This window comes from Entelurus aequoreus, linkage group LG21 (assembly GCF_033978785.1).
Source record: "Entelurus aequoreus isolate RoL-2023_Sb linkage group LG21, RoL_Eaeq_v1.1, whole genome shotgun sequence".
Classification (NCBI taxonomy): domain Eukaryota; kingdom Metazoa; phylum Chordata; class Actinopteri; order Syngnathiformes; family Syngnathidae; genus Entelurus; species Entelurus aequoreus.
In genome coordinates this window covers 24,194,412-24,207,732 of record NC_084751.1, presented here as the reverse complement: position 1 = coordinate 24,207,732, position 13,321 = coordinate 24,194,412, and the positions used below count along the sequence as shown (strand labels likewise).

The 13,321-nt window shown below is 38.7% G+C and overlaps 1 protein-coding gene across 2 annotated transcripts in view; it reads left to right on the top strand.

The window, feature by feature from the left end:
• The window catches only part of itga1 (integrin, alpha 1), a 195,057-nt gene that overhangs the window by 153,330 nt on the left and 28,406 nt on the right, over window positions 1-13,321 (top strand). For both annotated transcript variants that reach the window (XM_062031220.1, XM_062031219.1), the window contains exons 12-17: window positions 743-885; window positions 4,779-4,922; window positions 7,269-7,520; window positions 7,593-7,723; window positions 10,443-10,618; window positions 10,699-10,850. In XM_062031220.1, coding sequence (XP_061887204.1) covers window positions 743-885; window positions 4,779-4,922; window positions 7,269-7,520; window positions 7,593-7,723; window positions 10,443-10,618; window positions 10,699-10,850 — 998 coding nt within the window. The remainder of the gene's footprint in view (window positions 1-742; window positions 886-4,778; window positions 4,923-7,268; window positions 7,521-7,592; window positions 7,724-10,442; window positions 10,619-10,698; window positions 10,851-13,321) is intronic.

The window sequence follows — 13,321 nt, the reverse complement described above, 5'->3', positions numbered from 1 at the left end:
TTGCAACTTTTTCTTGTTAGATTTCACCTCATTCCACTTTTTTAAAATGTTTTTTTAAATTTTTGCAATATTATCAATTTTGCAATTTTTGCAGAATGTGTGGCGGGCCAGGAAACAATTAGCTGCGGGCCGCAAATGGCCCCCGGGCCGCACTTTGGACGCCCCTGGGTTAGAGGTTTAGGGTTAGGGTTAGTGTTAGGGCCATGCAGAAAGAGGCATTAATAAGTACTTAATAATGACTAATTAAGAGCCAATATGTTACCAATTTGCATGTTAATAAGCAACTAATTAATGGTGAATATGTTCCGCATACTAAAGCGTCACTGAATAGAGAATCTGCCTTTTTTCAGTTGTACAGCATCTACTTTTGGCTGCAGATGTCTTGCTCTTGTCTCTGTGCACATAAATAATATACAACATCTTCTCTGGCTGTCTCGATGCCTTTTATGGGCCTTGCAGCAACCCAAGCATCTTATTATCGACTTATTTAATCATCCTGTCGTTATGAAGAGCACACTCCGCTTCTATGCCGGTCTACTGTAAACTCAGCTGTTGGCACACGCTCTCACCTCCATGCCTTTGTCTGCGGCGTGTGCCTTCCTCTCTGCTCGTTCTTGTCATTGCATTGTCCAGCTGGTTGGGTTTTAAAAGCCAGACGTAAACATTTGTCAGAAGAAGCCTTTCGAAAATAAATGTTTTTCTCCCCTACCGTGACAAGAGATGTGTATGCTTGTTTGCGTAGGTTATGACGTCCAATCGGCGTCCACCCCCGATGGCGTGCTGTACATCACGGGGGCGCCACGTTACAACCACACGGGTCGTGTTGTTATCTATCGGCTGGAGGACAAAGACGTTGTTGTCTCGCAGACGTTGAGAGGAGAGCAAGTGAGTATGTTCACTGTAGAGTGGGCTTGATGGTTCTAATACAGGGGTGTCCAAACTTTTTCCACTGAGGGCCGCACACGGAAAAATTAAAGCATGCAGGGGCCATTTTGATATTTTTAATTTTCCAACCATAACAAAATATATGGATATTGTTTGTTTTTTACCTTTAGGGCTCCCGGGGACCATAAAGGGTCTAAGTCATTAAAATGTTAAAAACAAGTCAAATTATTATTTTTTTCATTTATATAACACTTACAGTAAATCTGTACAGTATATTAACTTCAGGTTGATATAAAGTTTAAAAAAACAAGAAGGTTTTATGCCTTTTCTGTCAAAGACAACTTAGTTTTTTATAATAAAACTGAAATATGCAGTATTTCCCCCACTGCCCCAAACATTCAGAAAGCAATGTTTGATGTGAAGTAATTAGAGCCTTAAAAATATAAATAATGCAGGACACCATTGATTTTAATTCATTATTATTTTTGAGTAATCACAGTGAAAAGATAAATAAAATCCCATTAAATATATTTGGAATCCAAAAGGTGCCCCACTCAGAAAGTGATAAATTTTTATTAGTTTTTTTTTAACTTTCAACACTTAAGTTACGAGCTCAACTTCAGATATATCTGTCGATTTTACGTTTGAACTATTATTTTGTTTGTTTTATGCTCTTTTGTCAAATAAAATGTTGATGTTTTTGTATGGCAACCACACAATATATGCAATATTTCCCACATAAAACATTTTAAAGTGAAATATTTGAAATAATTGGAGCCTTGAATAGGTCAATAATTCATTATAACGTTGATTTTTTTTTTTTTGAGCAATGGCAAAAAAAGAAAAAAGAAAGATAGACAAAAGAAGGAAATACAAGCCTGCATGCTAGCTTTGTGTCAACATTGCAACTTTTTCTAGTTAGATTTCACCTCATTCCACATTTTTAAATGTTTTTTTAATTTTTGCAATAGCATTTCCAGAATGTGTGGCGGGCCGGTAAACAATTAGCTGCGGGCCGCAAATGGCCCACGGGCCACACTTTGGACACCCCTGATCTAGTAGGAAATACTGTTGCTTTCATATTGACTGGCCAGCGTATAGCAGCCTTTTATACCTCACTGGACAAAATGCCCCTCTTAAATGAGTAAAAAAAAATTAATACAAGTTATATTTGCTTGTAAAGAGCGGAAAAACCTGCCAATGGAACAATTCAAAATTGTCTTGGTAAGATTTCTTGAATTAAAAGATTATATTTAAGCTTTAAACACTTAGGTGAGCACTAAAAAGTTGTTATTGGCTATACTTACTAGGATTGTGAAGTTTGTGTCTTATAACACCCTTGTGATGCTCAGAAGTAGTATTTTTTTTCTTAAGAAGATCTATTCTATGTTAGCTACCTCTCTTTGTTTATAATGTATTTTTTCTGCTGGCCTTTTTCTTCTTCTTTTTTTTGCTGCAGCTGTTAGATATACTGTTATATTGTACATGGTAATTGGGATTTGTTATATATTGTATATATTATATAAAAATATAATATAATATATCAGTATATATTATATACTGTATATATAATATGTAAATATTACATATATCTTATATTTTGTATTGCTACTATGTTACATTTTTTGTCTACTTAATACCTGCATTATCCTTTCCATATTTATCCTTTCCATCCTTTGAAACTGAGCTACTGTGTGGAACAATTTCCCTTGTGGCTCAATAAAGTTTGTCTAAGTCTAAGTCTAAATCAAGTGTTTATGCCTCACTGAAAAAAAATTATATTCCTATAAACTTGTATTAAGTTTGTTTAGATATTTTGACAGGAAATATATACTTGGTGAGATTGTGAGTTTTTCCACTGCTCTGGTCCGAAGAACACCAAATATTTTTTTCTCATAATAAATCATGTAAATCCAAATAATCTGTCCCAGACACCCAAATCATATTAATACAAAACACATTTTATAGAGAATAAGTATTTAAATTGTCTCCATCCCGTGGGACCATGGGATTGATTTTGGGGCCAATATATGCCTTTTTGAACTGATCTTTACTGCAGATGTGTCCCAGTGTTTACACGGCTGAAGATTTTATTCATGTGAAAGATTCCTTTTAAAAGGGATGCAAGTTCAGGAAGACACAGTTACATTTTTGGATTCCTTATTACACACATGCAGGAGTTGCAGGAATTTCAGGAGGGTATGTGTCTTGCCAGAGCAAACTAGCCACGTCTTCTATCCACAGTGTGAGGCCTCTTCTAAGATACTAATCCTATACTAAGTTTCTTCCATACAACATTATCACTGGAGGACTCGAGGAAAAGTAATCGCTAAGCATGCTACACACACCCACCTAGCAGAATGACAAAAAAAGCTAATCGTAGCTAATCAATCCAGATGTCGACACTATCGATACCTAGTGTAGTATCAGTGTATAAACAATGCTTAACTGATTAAATCAACATTTTTTATAGTTTTTGTTATTGTTTTTTTTAAAAAATGGGGTCGTTTTTGTTATTGTTTCTCTGGATAGTCTTTGAGGGCAATAGTAGTTTTTGCTTTTGTTTAGTTATTGTGCACTAGCCACTTTATTTTGTTAATAAAGAAATAATGTAGCATTCAATACCACACATTCATTACATCATCTGATTTACAATAATACCAGAACATTCTAGATTTAATAAGACACGCTTTATAAAATATGTTATTGTGTTTACTGTAGTAGAAACATTTTCACTTCTACATTCTATTGTAAAGTATCGGATCGGGACTTGAAATGGGATCGCGATCGTAGGCCAAAATTGTTGATCGGAACATCACTAATAATTATAGTTTTACATAGAGAAAAACAATGTGAAATAGGGGTAAATATTAAATGAAATGGATGAATTAACATTTAACATCACTTTTGCCGTTATTAAAGACTCTTGTTGGCGTAGACGACGATGAGAGAGGAGGGGAAAGAAGAGCCAAAACGTCTTTGTTTTAATCCAAGTACTGGTGCTTGTACCTTTCCTTGGACCTATGATGGCGTATTTTGCAACCGTATGCAATACAAAAGAGGGTGTAAAAAAAAGCGGGGGGTGTATATTGTAGCGTCCCGGAAGAGTTAGTGCTGCAAGGGGTTCTGGGTATTTGTTCTGTTGTGTTTATGATTTGTGTTACGGTGTGGATGCTCTCCCGAAATGTGTTTGTCATTCTTGTTTGGTGTGGGATCACAGTGTGGCGCATATTTGTAACAGTGTTAAAGTTGTTTATATGTCCACCCTCAGTGTGACCTGTATGGCTGTTGACTAAGTATGCGGGGCATTCACTTGTGTGTGTGAAAAGCCGTAGATATTATGTGATTGGGCCGGCACGCAAAGGCAGTGCCTTTAAGGTTTATTGGCGCTCTGTACTTCTCCCTACGTCCGTGTACCACTCCGTACAGCGGCGTTTTAAAAAGTCATACATTTTACTTTTTTGAAACCGATACCGATAATTTCCGATATTACATTTTAAAGCATTTATCGGCCGATAATATCGGCAGTCGGATATTATCGGACATCTCTAATGACAATGGATTAGATTTATACAGCGCTTTCTGTTGTTCAACGTTCTGTGTGCGTTTTATGAACAGATAAATTACCCACACACATAATAAAGATGATTAAAATGATTCCCTGACTGGAATCTACCTTTAGTGTCCCAACCCTTTAAGAAGCACTATCCATTCTTCACAGAGACACCAACACGTGATTTCTTAGTTTGTTATGCGCAATATTTAGCCGTATAGCAACTCCACATTTTAGTTGATAATCATATGAAACATTTTAGCATACAAAAATTGAGGTACCAGTGTTTTGATATTTTTGTGGTCTAAATTTAGTACATTTTGTCCTGCCTCTTTTGCAGATCGGGTCGTACTTTGGCAGCGTCTTACAGACTCTCGATGTGGATGGCGACTCTTACACCGATCTCCTCCTGGTTGGCGCTCCGATGTACATGGGCTCGGAAAGAGACGAGCAGGGCCTGGTTTACGTCTACAAGCTTAAGCAGGTACGAATGAATGAATAAAGGCTACAATAGCGTCTATAGCAGGGGTGTCAAACTCATTTTAGATCGGGGGCCACATAGAGAAAAATCTACTCCCAAGTGGGCCGGACTGCTAAAATCACGGCACGATAACTTAAAAATAAAGACAACATCAGTCTGTTTTCTTTGTTTAAAAATAGGACAAGCACATTCTGAAAATGTACAAATCATAATGTTGTTAGGTTTTTTTAAACTTACATGTTGCGGTTAATAGTATCGCATTGACTATTGTAATTCTCTTTGCCAAATTCGTTTTAAAACCCATGGAGACCTGGCATTCCAGGCTATAGCTCCCAGACTCTGGAACAATTTGCACCAGTCCCTCCGTGATCTTGACTGTGTTGAAACTTTTAAGAAACATTTGAAAACGTCTCTTTTTGGTAAAGCTTTTAGTTAATGCACCTTTTAACTATAATTTTTAATCCACTTTGTATCCTTTTTATGATGTTGCCCTTGTTGTTTTAATTGAGTTGTTGTTTTACTTCACCTATATTTTGTACAGTACTTTGTGATTTTATCTGTGAAAAGCACTTTAAAAAATAAAATGTACTTCTATCTTTATTTGTCGTTATTTATACTTTCTGAATACATTATGTGATAATGTTCATCAGTCAACTCATTGGTGTTAATTTTCAATCCATCACGATAAAAAAGTAATACCAAAATCAAATTACAGGATGTTATTTATGTAGTTTGCTCATTTTCCTCGACTGGTGCACTAACATCACGTGTTTTTTGTTTTTTTTACATATGTAGCATAATCTGAAAAGATGCAAAGAATTGCTATTGTGACATGTAGTGGACACATTTAGAACAGCAGTTTCTTTCATTCAAAAATTTCGGCTAATTTTTATACTTAGCAAACTCATCCCGCGGCCCGGATAAAACCTGTTCACGGGTCTGATCCGGCCCTCGGGCCATACGTTTGACACCCCAGGTCTATAGCAAGGATTCTCAAACTGTGGTACGCAGGCTCCATCTAGTGATACGCCAAAGAATCACTTGATTCAAGTACAGTGTTTTATTTTCCTACGTTCGAACACAGTGTTACTGTTCAAACGTTGTGTCATGTTACAGTGGCCAAAAATATTAAATATACAGTCGTGGTCAAAAGTTTACATACACTTGTAAAGAACATAATGTCATGGCTGTCTTGAGTTTCCAATAATTTCTACAACTCTTATTTTTTTGTGATGGAGTGATTGGAGCACATACTTGTTGGGACGGTATAGCTCAGTTGGTAGAGTGGCCGTGCCAGCAACTTGAGGGTTCCAGGTTCGATCCCCGCTTCTGCCATCCTAGTCACTGCCGTTGTGTCCTTGGGCAAGACACTTTACCCACCTGCTCCCAGTGCCACCCACACTGGTTTGAATGTAACTTAGATATTGTGTTTCACTATGTAAAGCGCTTTGAGTCACTAGTGAAAAGCGCTATATAAATATAATTCACTTCACAAAAAACTAATTATGAAGTTTGGTTCTTTTATGAAAGTTCTGTGGTCGGATGAAACAAAAATTGAGCTGTTTGGCCACAATACCCAGCAATATGTTTGGAGGAGAAAAGGGGAGGCCTTTAATCCCAGGACCACCATCCCTACCGTCAAGCATGGTGGTGGTAGTATTATGCTCTGGGCCTGTTTTGCTGCCAATGAAACTGGGGCTTTACAGAGAGTAAATGGGACAATGAAAAAGGAGGATTACCTCCAAATTCTTCAGGACAACCTAAAATCATCAGCCCGGAGGTTGGGTCTTGGGCGCAGTTGGGTGTTCCAACAGGACAATGACCCCAAACACACGTCAAAAGTGGTAAAGGAATGGCTAAATCAGGCTAGAATTAAGGTTTTAGAATGGCCTTCCCAAAGTCCTGACCAAAAGCGCCTTATTGCAGTGAAACTTGCCAAGGGACATGTAACCAAATATTAACATTGCTGTATGTATACTTTTGACCCAGCAGATTTGGTCACATTTTCAGTAGACCCATAATAAATTCATAATAGAACCAAACTTCATGAATGTTTTGTGACAAACAAGTATGTGCTCCAATCACTCTATCACACAAAAATAAGAGTTGTAGAAATGATTGGAAACTCAAAACAGCCATGACATTATGTGTATGTAAACTTTTGACCACGACTGTACTTGTCAAATAAAACCTCGGAATACTTGGACCTACTACGCTACTGTATTTTATTGTTGGCCATTATGGTGGCACTTGGAGAGCTTAGTTTTTTGGTGCTTAGTGAAAAAAGTTTGAGAACCACTGGTCTATAGATGACTCTGTGTACTCACTCCTCATTTCTCCCCCGACCAGGATGGCCAGTTTGAGTACGAGTTCACGTTAAAGCCCATCAACCAGTCGTGCTGCACTGCCCACTCGTCCAGCTGCACCCACAAAAACGAGCCGTGCGGGGCCCGCTTCGGTACGGCCATCGCGGCCGTATTGGATCTCAACCTCGACGGCTTCAACGACGTGGCCATAGGCGCGCCCTTTGAGAATGACCACAAGGGCGGAGTCTACATCTATCACGGGGACAAGAGGTCACTGAAGGAAAAGTTTGTGCAGGTGAGTACCACCAGTGCACTGCTTGGAAGGATTGAGACAGGTATGCTTTAATTGTTGAAATTGTCTCGTCAGCACATCCCAGCAGGGGGGGAGGACGACAAGATGAAGTTCTTTGGTCAGTCCATACATGGAGTCATGGATCTGAATGGAGACGGAATCACCGATGTTACTATAGGGGGTCTTGGAGGGGCCTCGCTGTTCTGGTGAGACATGAAACACTCAATAATTAGACTTTTCAAAACAAATATTGCCACTCACACTAGAATGTGTTACTCTTGACGTACTGTCGTTTACAGCGAACTCATGAGAACAGTATAACAACATTGGTTAAAGGCCTACTGAAACCCACTACTACCGACCATGCAGTCTGATAGTTTATATATCAATGATGAAATCTTAACATTGCAACACATGCCAATACGGCCGGGTTAACTTATAAAGTGCAATTTTAAATGTCCCGCGAAACTTCCGGTTGAAAACGTCTATGTATGATGACGTATGCGCGTGACGTCAATGGTTGAAACGGAAGTATTCGGACACATTGTATCCAATACAAAAAGCTCTGTTTTCATCGCAAAATTCCACAGTATTCTGGACATCTGTGTTGGTGAATCTTTTGCAATTTGTTTAATGAACAATGGAGACTGCAAAGAAGAAAGCTGTAGGTGGGATCGGTGTATTAGCGGCTGGCTGCAGCAACACAACCAGGAGGACTTTGACTTGGATAGCAGACGCGCTATCCGACGCTAGCCGCCGACCGCATCGATGATCGGGTGAAGTCCTTCGTCGCTCCGTCGATCGCTGAAACGCAGGTGAGCATGGGTGTTGATGAGCACATGAGGGCTGGCTGGCGTAGGTGGATAGCTAATGTTTTTAGCATAGCTCTGTGAGGTCCCGTAGCTAAGTTAGCTTCAATGGCGTTAGCAACAGCATTGTTAAGCTTCGCCAGGCTGGAAAGCATTAACCGTGTAGTTACAGGTCCATGGTTTAATAGTATTGTTGATTTTCTGTTTATCCTTCCAGTCAGGGGTTTATTTCTTTTGTTTCTATCTGCAGTTGAGCCCGAATCTATCACGTTAGCTCCGTAGCTAAAGTGCTTCGCCGATGTATTGTCGTGGGGATAAGAGTCACTGTGAATGTCCATTTCGCATTCTCGACTCTCATTTTCAAGAGGATATAGTATCCGAGGTGGTTTAAAATACAAATCCGTGATCCACAATAGAAAAAGGAGAAAGTGTGGAATCCAATGAGCGCTTGTACCTAAGTTACGGTCAGATCAAAAAAAGATACGTCCTGCACTGCACTCTAGTCCTTCACGCTCACGTTCCTCATCCACAAATCTTTCATCCTCGCTCAAAATAATGGGGTAATCGTCGCTTTCTCGGTCCGAATCGCTCTCGCTGCTGGTGTAAACACTGGGGAAATGTGAAGAGCCTTTCAACCTGCGACGTCACGCTACTTCCGATACAGGCAAGGCTTTTTTTTATCAGCGACCAAAAATTGCAAACTTTATCGTCGATGTTCTCTACTAAATCCTTTCAGTAAAAATATGGCAATATCGCGAAATGATCAAGTATGACACATAGAATGGATCTGCTATCCCCGTTTAAATAAAATAAAAACATTTCAGTAGGCCTTTAAGTTACTGCTGTGTTGTGCAATACCAGCGTCCTCCGTAGTGGACTTTTGTTTTTGGTCAACTTTTTTGTTAAAAAGGTAACCCCTGTTTTGCAAAATTTGTTTTTTTTTAGGAGGATATATGTGTTCTCTTTTAACTTTCTCATTCACCCCAAATCATTGTTAAAGTAAACACACACACATATACTGTACAGACAGTATTAAGGGTGTCAAAAAAATTTGATTGATGAATGAATCGTGATTCTAACTCGTAACAATTCTTATCGATTAAAAAAAATCCTGAATAAAAAAATAAAAAATTATAATTTTTTCTTCTTTTAAAATCCGTCCTGTCCAGACACTCAGGCAAATCATATTGTTGATCTGTTGCACAGATTTACTTTGGAAAAGAGAAGTGTGGTATACTTCTCTTGCCTTATTTGTATTTGACTTTCTGAAATGTTTAGGTGGAATTTTATTTAAAAAAAACATTTTTCTTTTAATTAATATGGAAATGTATCAGAGCTATTATCTATTTTACGGAAGAATGTAGTTAATCATAGAACTGGCACCCGATGTTATTAAAAAAGTATGGATTTTGTATCAAGAATCGGTTTGAATCGAGAATCGATTCCAAATTGAATCGTTATCCCGAAGATTCACAGCCCTACACAGGATATATGTATGTATGTATGTAGGTTTTAAAAATGGAATCGTCCTTGTTGCATTTGTTTTGACTGCCATCTACTGGATTGGAGGTGTAGTGCAGCCACAACGACAAGACTATGGGTTTTCTGCTCCGAACAATATTGTACACTGGGGCAGAAAAGGGCCTGACCCAAACTGTTCCCACAAAGCAAACAATTGTTGAAGAAATGATGTCTTATATTGTTGGGGGAGCATCGGTAACCTGAGTATCATCCCACACGTCCTCCGTTTAGACAGCTGTTCAAGTCCCACCGGACTTATAGACTTCCTAAAGATCTCTCTATTTAAATATTTGCTGTCTAATATAGGCTTCACCCCGTTAGGTTTTCAAACGTCAGCCGCCGCCATGACTCAACTCCCAAAGAGATATTCTCCCACACGTTTTCCCTCCTGGCTGAGACTCAGCAGAGCTGTGTGAAAGCTCCACGTCCCAAGTGGCTTCCAGTTCAAATTGGATTTTGGCAAGCTCGTCGGCTCTGTTTGCTAATAGAGAGAGCTGAGGCCGCGGTTTATTGCTCGCAATGCATCTGTTCCCTTCCCTTAGAGATGCTGCATGCATGCTTGCACAAACTCAAATTGAGCTTGTATGCTTTTTAGGTCCAGAGATGTTGCAGAGCTCCGAGCCAACATGACTTTTAACCCTGCAAAGATCAACCTCCAGCAAGCCCAGTTTCAATGTGAGCACTCCGGACGCAAGTCTGTGTGCGTGACGACAGAAGTGTGTTTTGTCTACAGTATCAAATCGGACACGCAGGACCCGAAGCCCAAAGCAGGTGAGCCTGTCGTTCCGTTCCGTCCAAGATGGCGTCTTAGTTTCAAGTACCTAACTCTTCATCTTGTCGCATCCCTGCAGTGATTCGCTACGATCTGACTCTGGATGCTCTGCGCGCAAAAGCCAGGGCTTCTTTTATCGGCAAGGACGACAAAAGTGATCGAAAAATTAGCCGAAATTACACCATGCAGGACAAAAAGCGAGTGTGCGTGAATGAGACGTTCATGATGTCGGTAAGCCAGCACTGGAGAAACCATAATGACCCCAATAGGCTAAAAAAAAACAAAAAACAGTGGTGTGCCGTCAGGGCCAGCAAGGCCTTCTCTGCTGGCCTAACATAACCAGAAATCATGATCATAATTAAAGATTAAAGTATTTTTTTTATTTACTTTCCCTAAATATCTAAAATTATTCATATTCTCTTCATGTCATATTATGCTCCTTCCAGTGCTGTTGTTTTTAGTTTTAGTTTGTATCCAATCAGAATTCAGCTAGCTTATGTTGCCATGCTGTACCAAATCTGCCAGGGGCCTTCAGAATCAACAACGGGGGCGTCTGTGCACTGTAAGTGAACGGGGACATACAGTTGATAGACAGTTGCAATAGCCAATCAGATCACGAGTTGTTGTCAGTAAGGCCTTCTAGATGGCCTCACAATGAACGTGACATTTACGCGTCCTGTGATTGGTTACTCATCGGGACTGTTAGCGGATGAATTTGAGAACACATAGAGTTGAGAGACAGTTGCGATAGCCAATCAGATCACAAGTTGTTGACAGTAGCCTATCTAGGTAGCCTGGTGATAACAAGACTGTGATTGGATATTCACTTGTCACTCCAAAGTGAGTATCCAATCACAAGTTTCAAATTAGAGACACTCGTGATTTAGGGCTATATGAGTAAACATTGATTGAAATTAGCAGGAAGCGGGAAGTGTTGCGCCGTAGCCAGACCAGGATAGCAGAGAAGGAGAACAAAACGTTGATTCGGTGGCAGATATATATTTTCAAGAAGGATATTTAAAGAGAAACTACATCTTGTGAGACGATGTCTGCCAACCCCGGAAGCTAGCTCAGCTGTTCTGACGATCAAAAGGGGAAATGCTCGCCATTTCCACTCGAAAAAGCAGACGACGAGGGGTACCACTGGCTTATACAGCGTCGAATAGCTTCTACAAATTGTGAGTTCAAATATTTTATTTTTTCACTTTTAAAATGTTTTTTGCAATTTTAATTTTGACAGTACCACATAAGATATGTTTTAATTGCTGATGCGGGTTTATTGATTTTTAAATGCGCCAGAAAATAACCTGTTTTGTACACTGTTGATGTGATTCAATGCAAAGTAGGGCGTAAACGCGTTCCTGTATAGTATTTCTCCAAGAATGGTTATGTAGTAGGGATGGGCGATACCACACTTTTAGGATTCGATACGATACCAATACTTTTTCTTGCATTTTCATCGATACCGATACCGATACCAATACCATTAATTTCTTATTGGCAATTTTTGTCAGTCAAAAATATTATTACTATTATTATTTAAGACAAATCACAAGACAAATACAGACCATTTATACCACATGTATTATGGTCAATATATAATAAAAGTAAAATTAAAATAAATAACATAAATATGAAAAATAAATTAAATATTATATATAATAATAATTATATATTATATATAATAATAATTAGATATTAGGGCTTTCCAATTAACTGTCAAATCCGAATCGCAAGAAGCTGCAGTTATTTTTTAAAGTTTGTGATATAATTAGCAATTAATGAAATATGAGATAGGCTAATGTTTTCGACATGTAAGAAATCATGTTACAGATTAAAACCAAAATCACATTCAATCATATATTTCAAGATTTTCTTGGTTAAAAAATAAAACTGTAATGCAAAGATGAAGAATCTCCAAATTGTATCTCTTTCTTATCTTGTTTTAAGTACACAAGCAATTTTCAACTAACAGTAAATTCCCCTGTGTGGAAATTATTTGAATTTAGGATAATCATTTAAACAAAAATATTCAGTAAACATTACTAAAAAAACAAAAACAATGCCTGTTTTAACCTGGCTGCATCGCTGTCGGCTGGCTGTGTGTGTGTTGCACGTTGACGACGCTCATTCGCTGTCTCTAGCTGTGACGTGACTGGGCCAGCTCTATACTCTGCCAGGTACAGGGGTGTCCCAGCACATAGTAAGTTAAGTAAGTCATCAAAAACATCTGAAAATGATGCTTGCACCCCCACATGCCGTTTTTTGGTTTATATCGATACTTTTTTCAGAAAAGTGATGCCAAATGAGTAGCGTGTGAGTATCGATATATCGATACCACAGGATCGATACGCACATCCCTATTATGTAGTGACATCAATTATGGTATTTTGAGAGGTAATCATTGAAGTTGGACATCACTGAAGGCCTAGGTGGGAAACGCACGGCCTGCCGCTGCAAAGAAATAACCAAAAAATATAACTACAGTCGTCCCTTGTTTATCACTGTTAATTGGTTCCGGGCCAGAAAGGGGTAGAATACATTTATTACCGCAAAGTAGGAATCATTATAAATCAAATATTGTCATAGCTAGAGCCAAAAAAGCTGTTTACAACTTTCTAAATACGCTGTTTAACATTTTGATAAGACATGAAATACCACCCACATAGTCACCTTTACACTCCTTTAATCCAATATAGTAA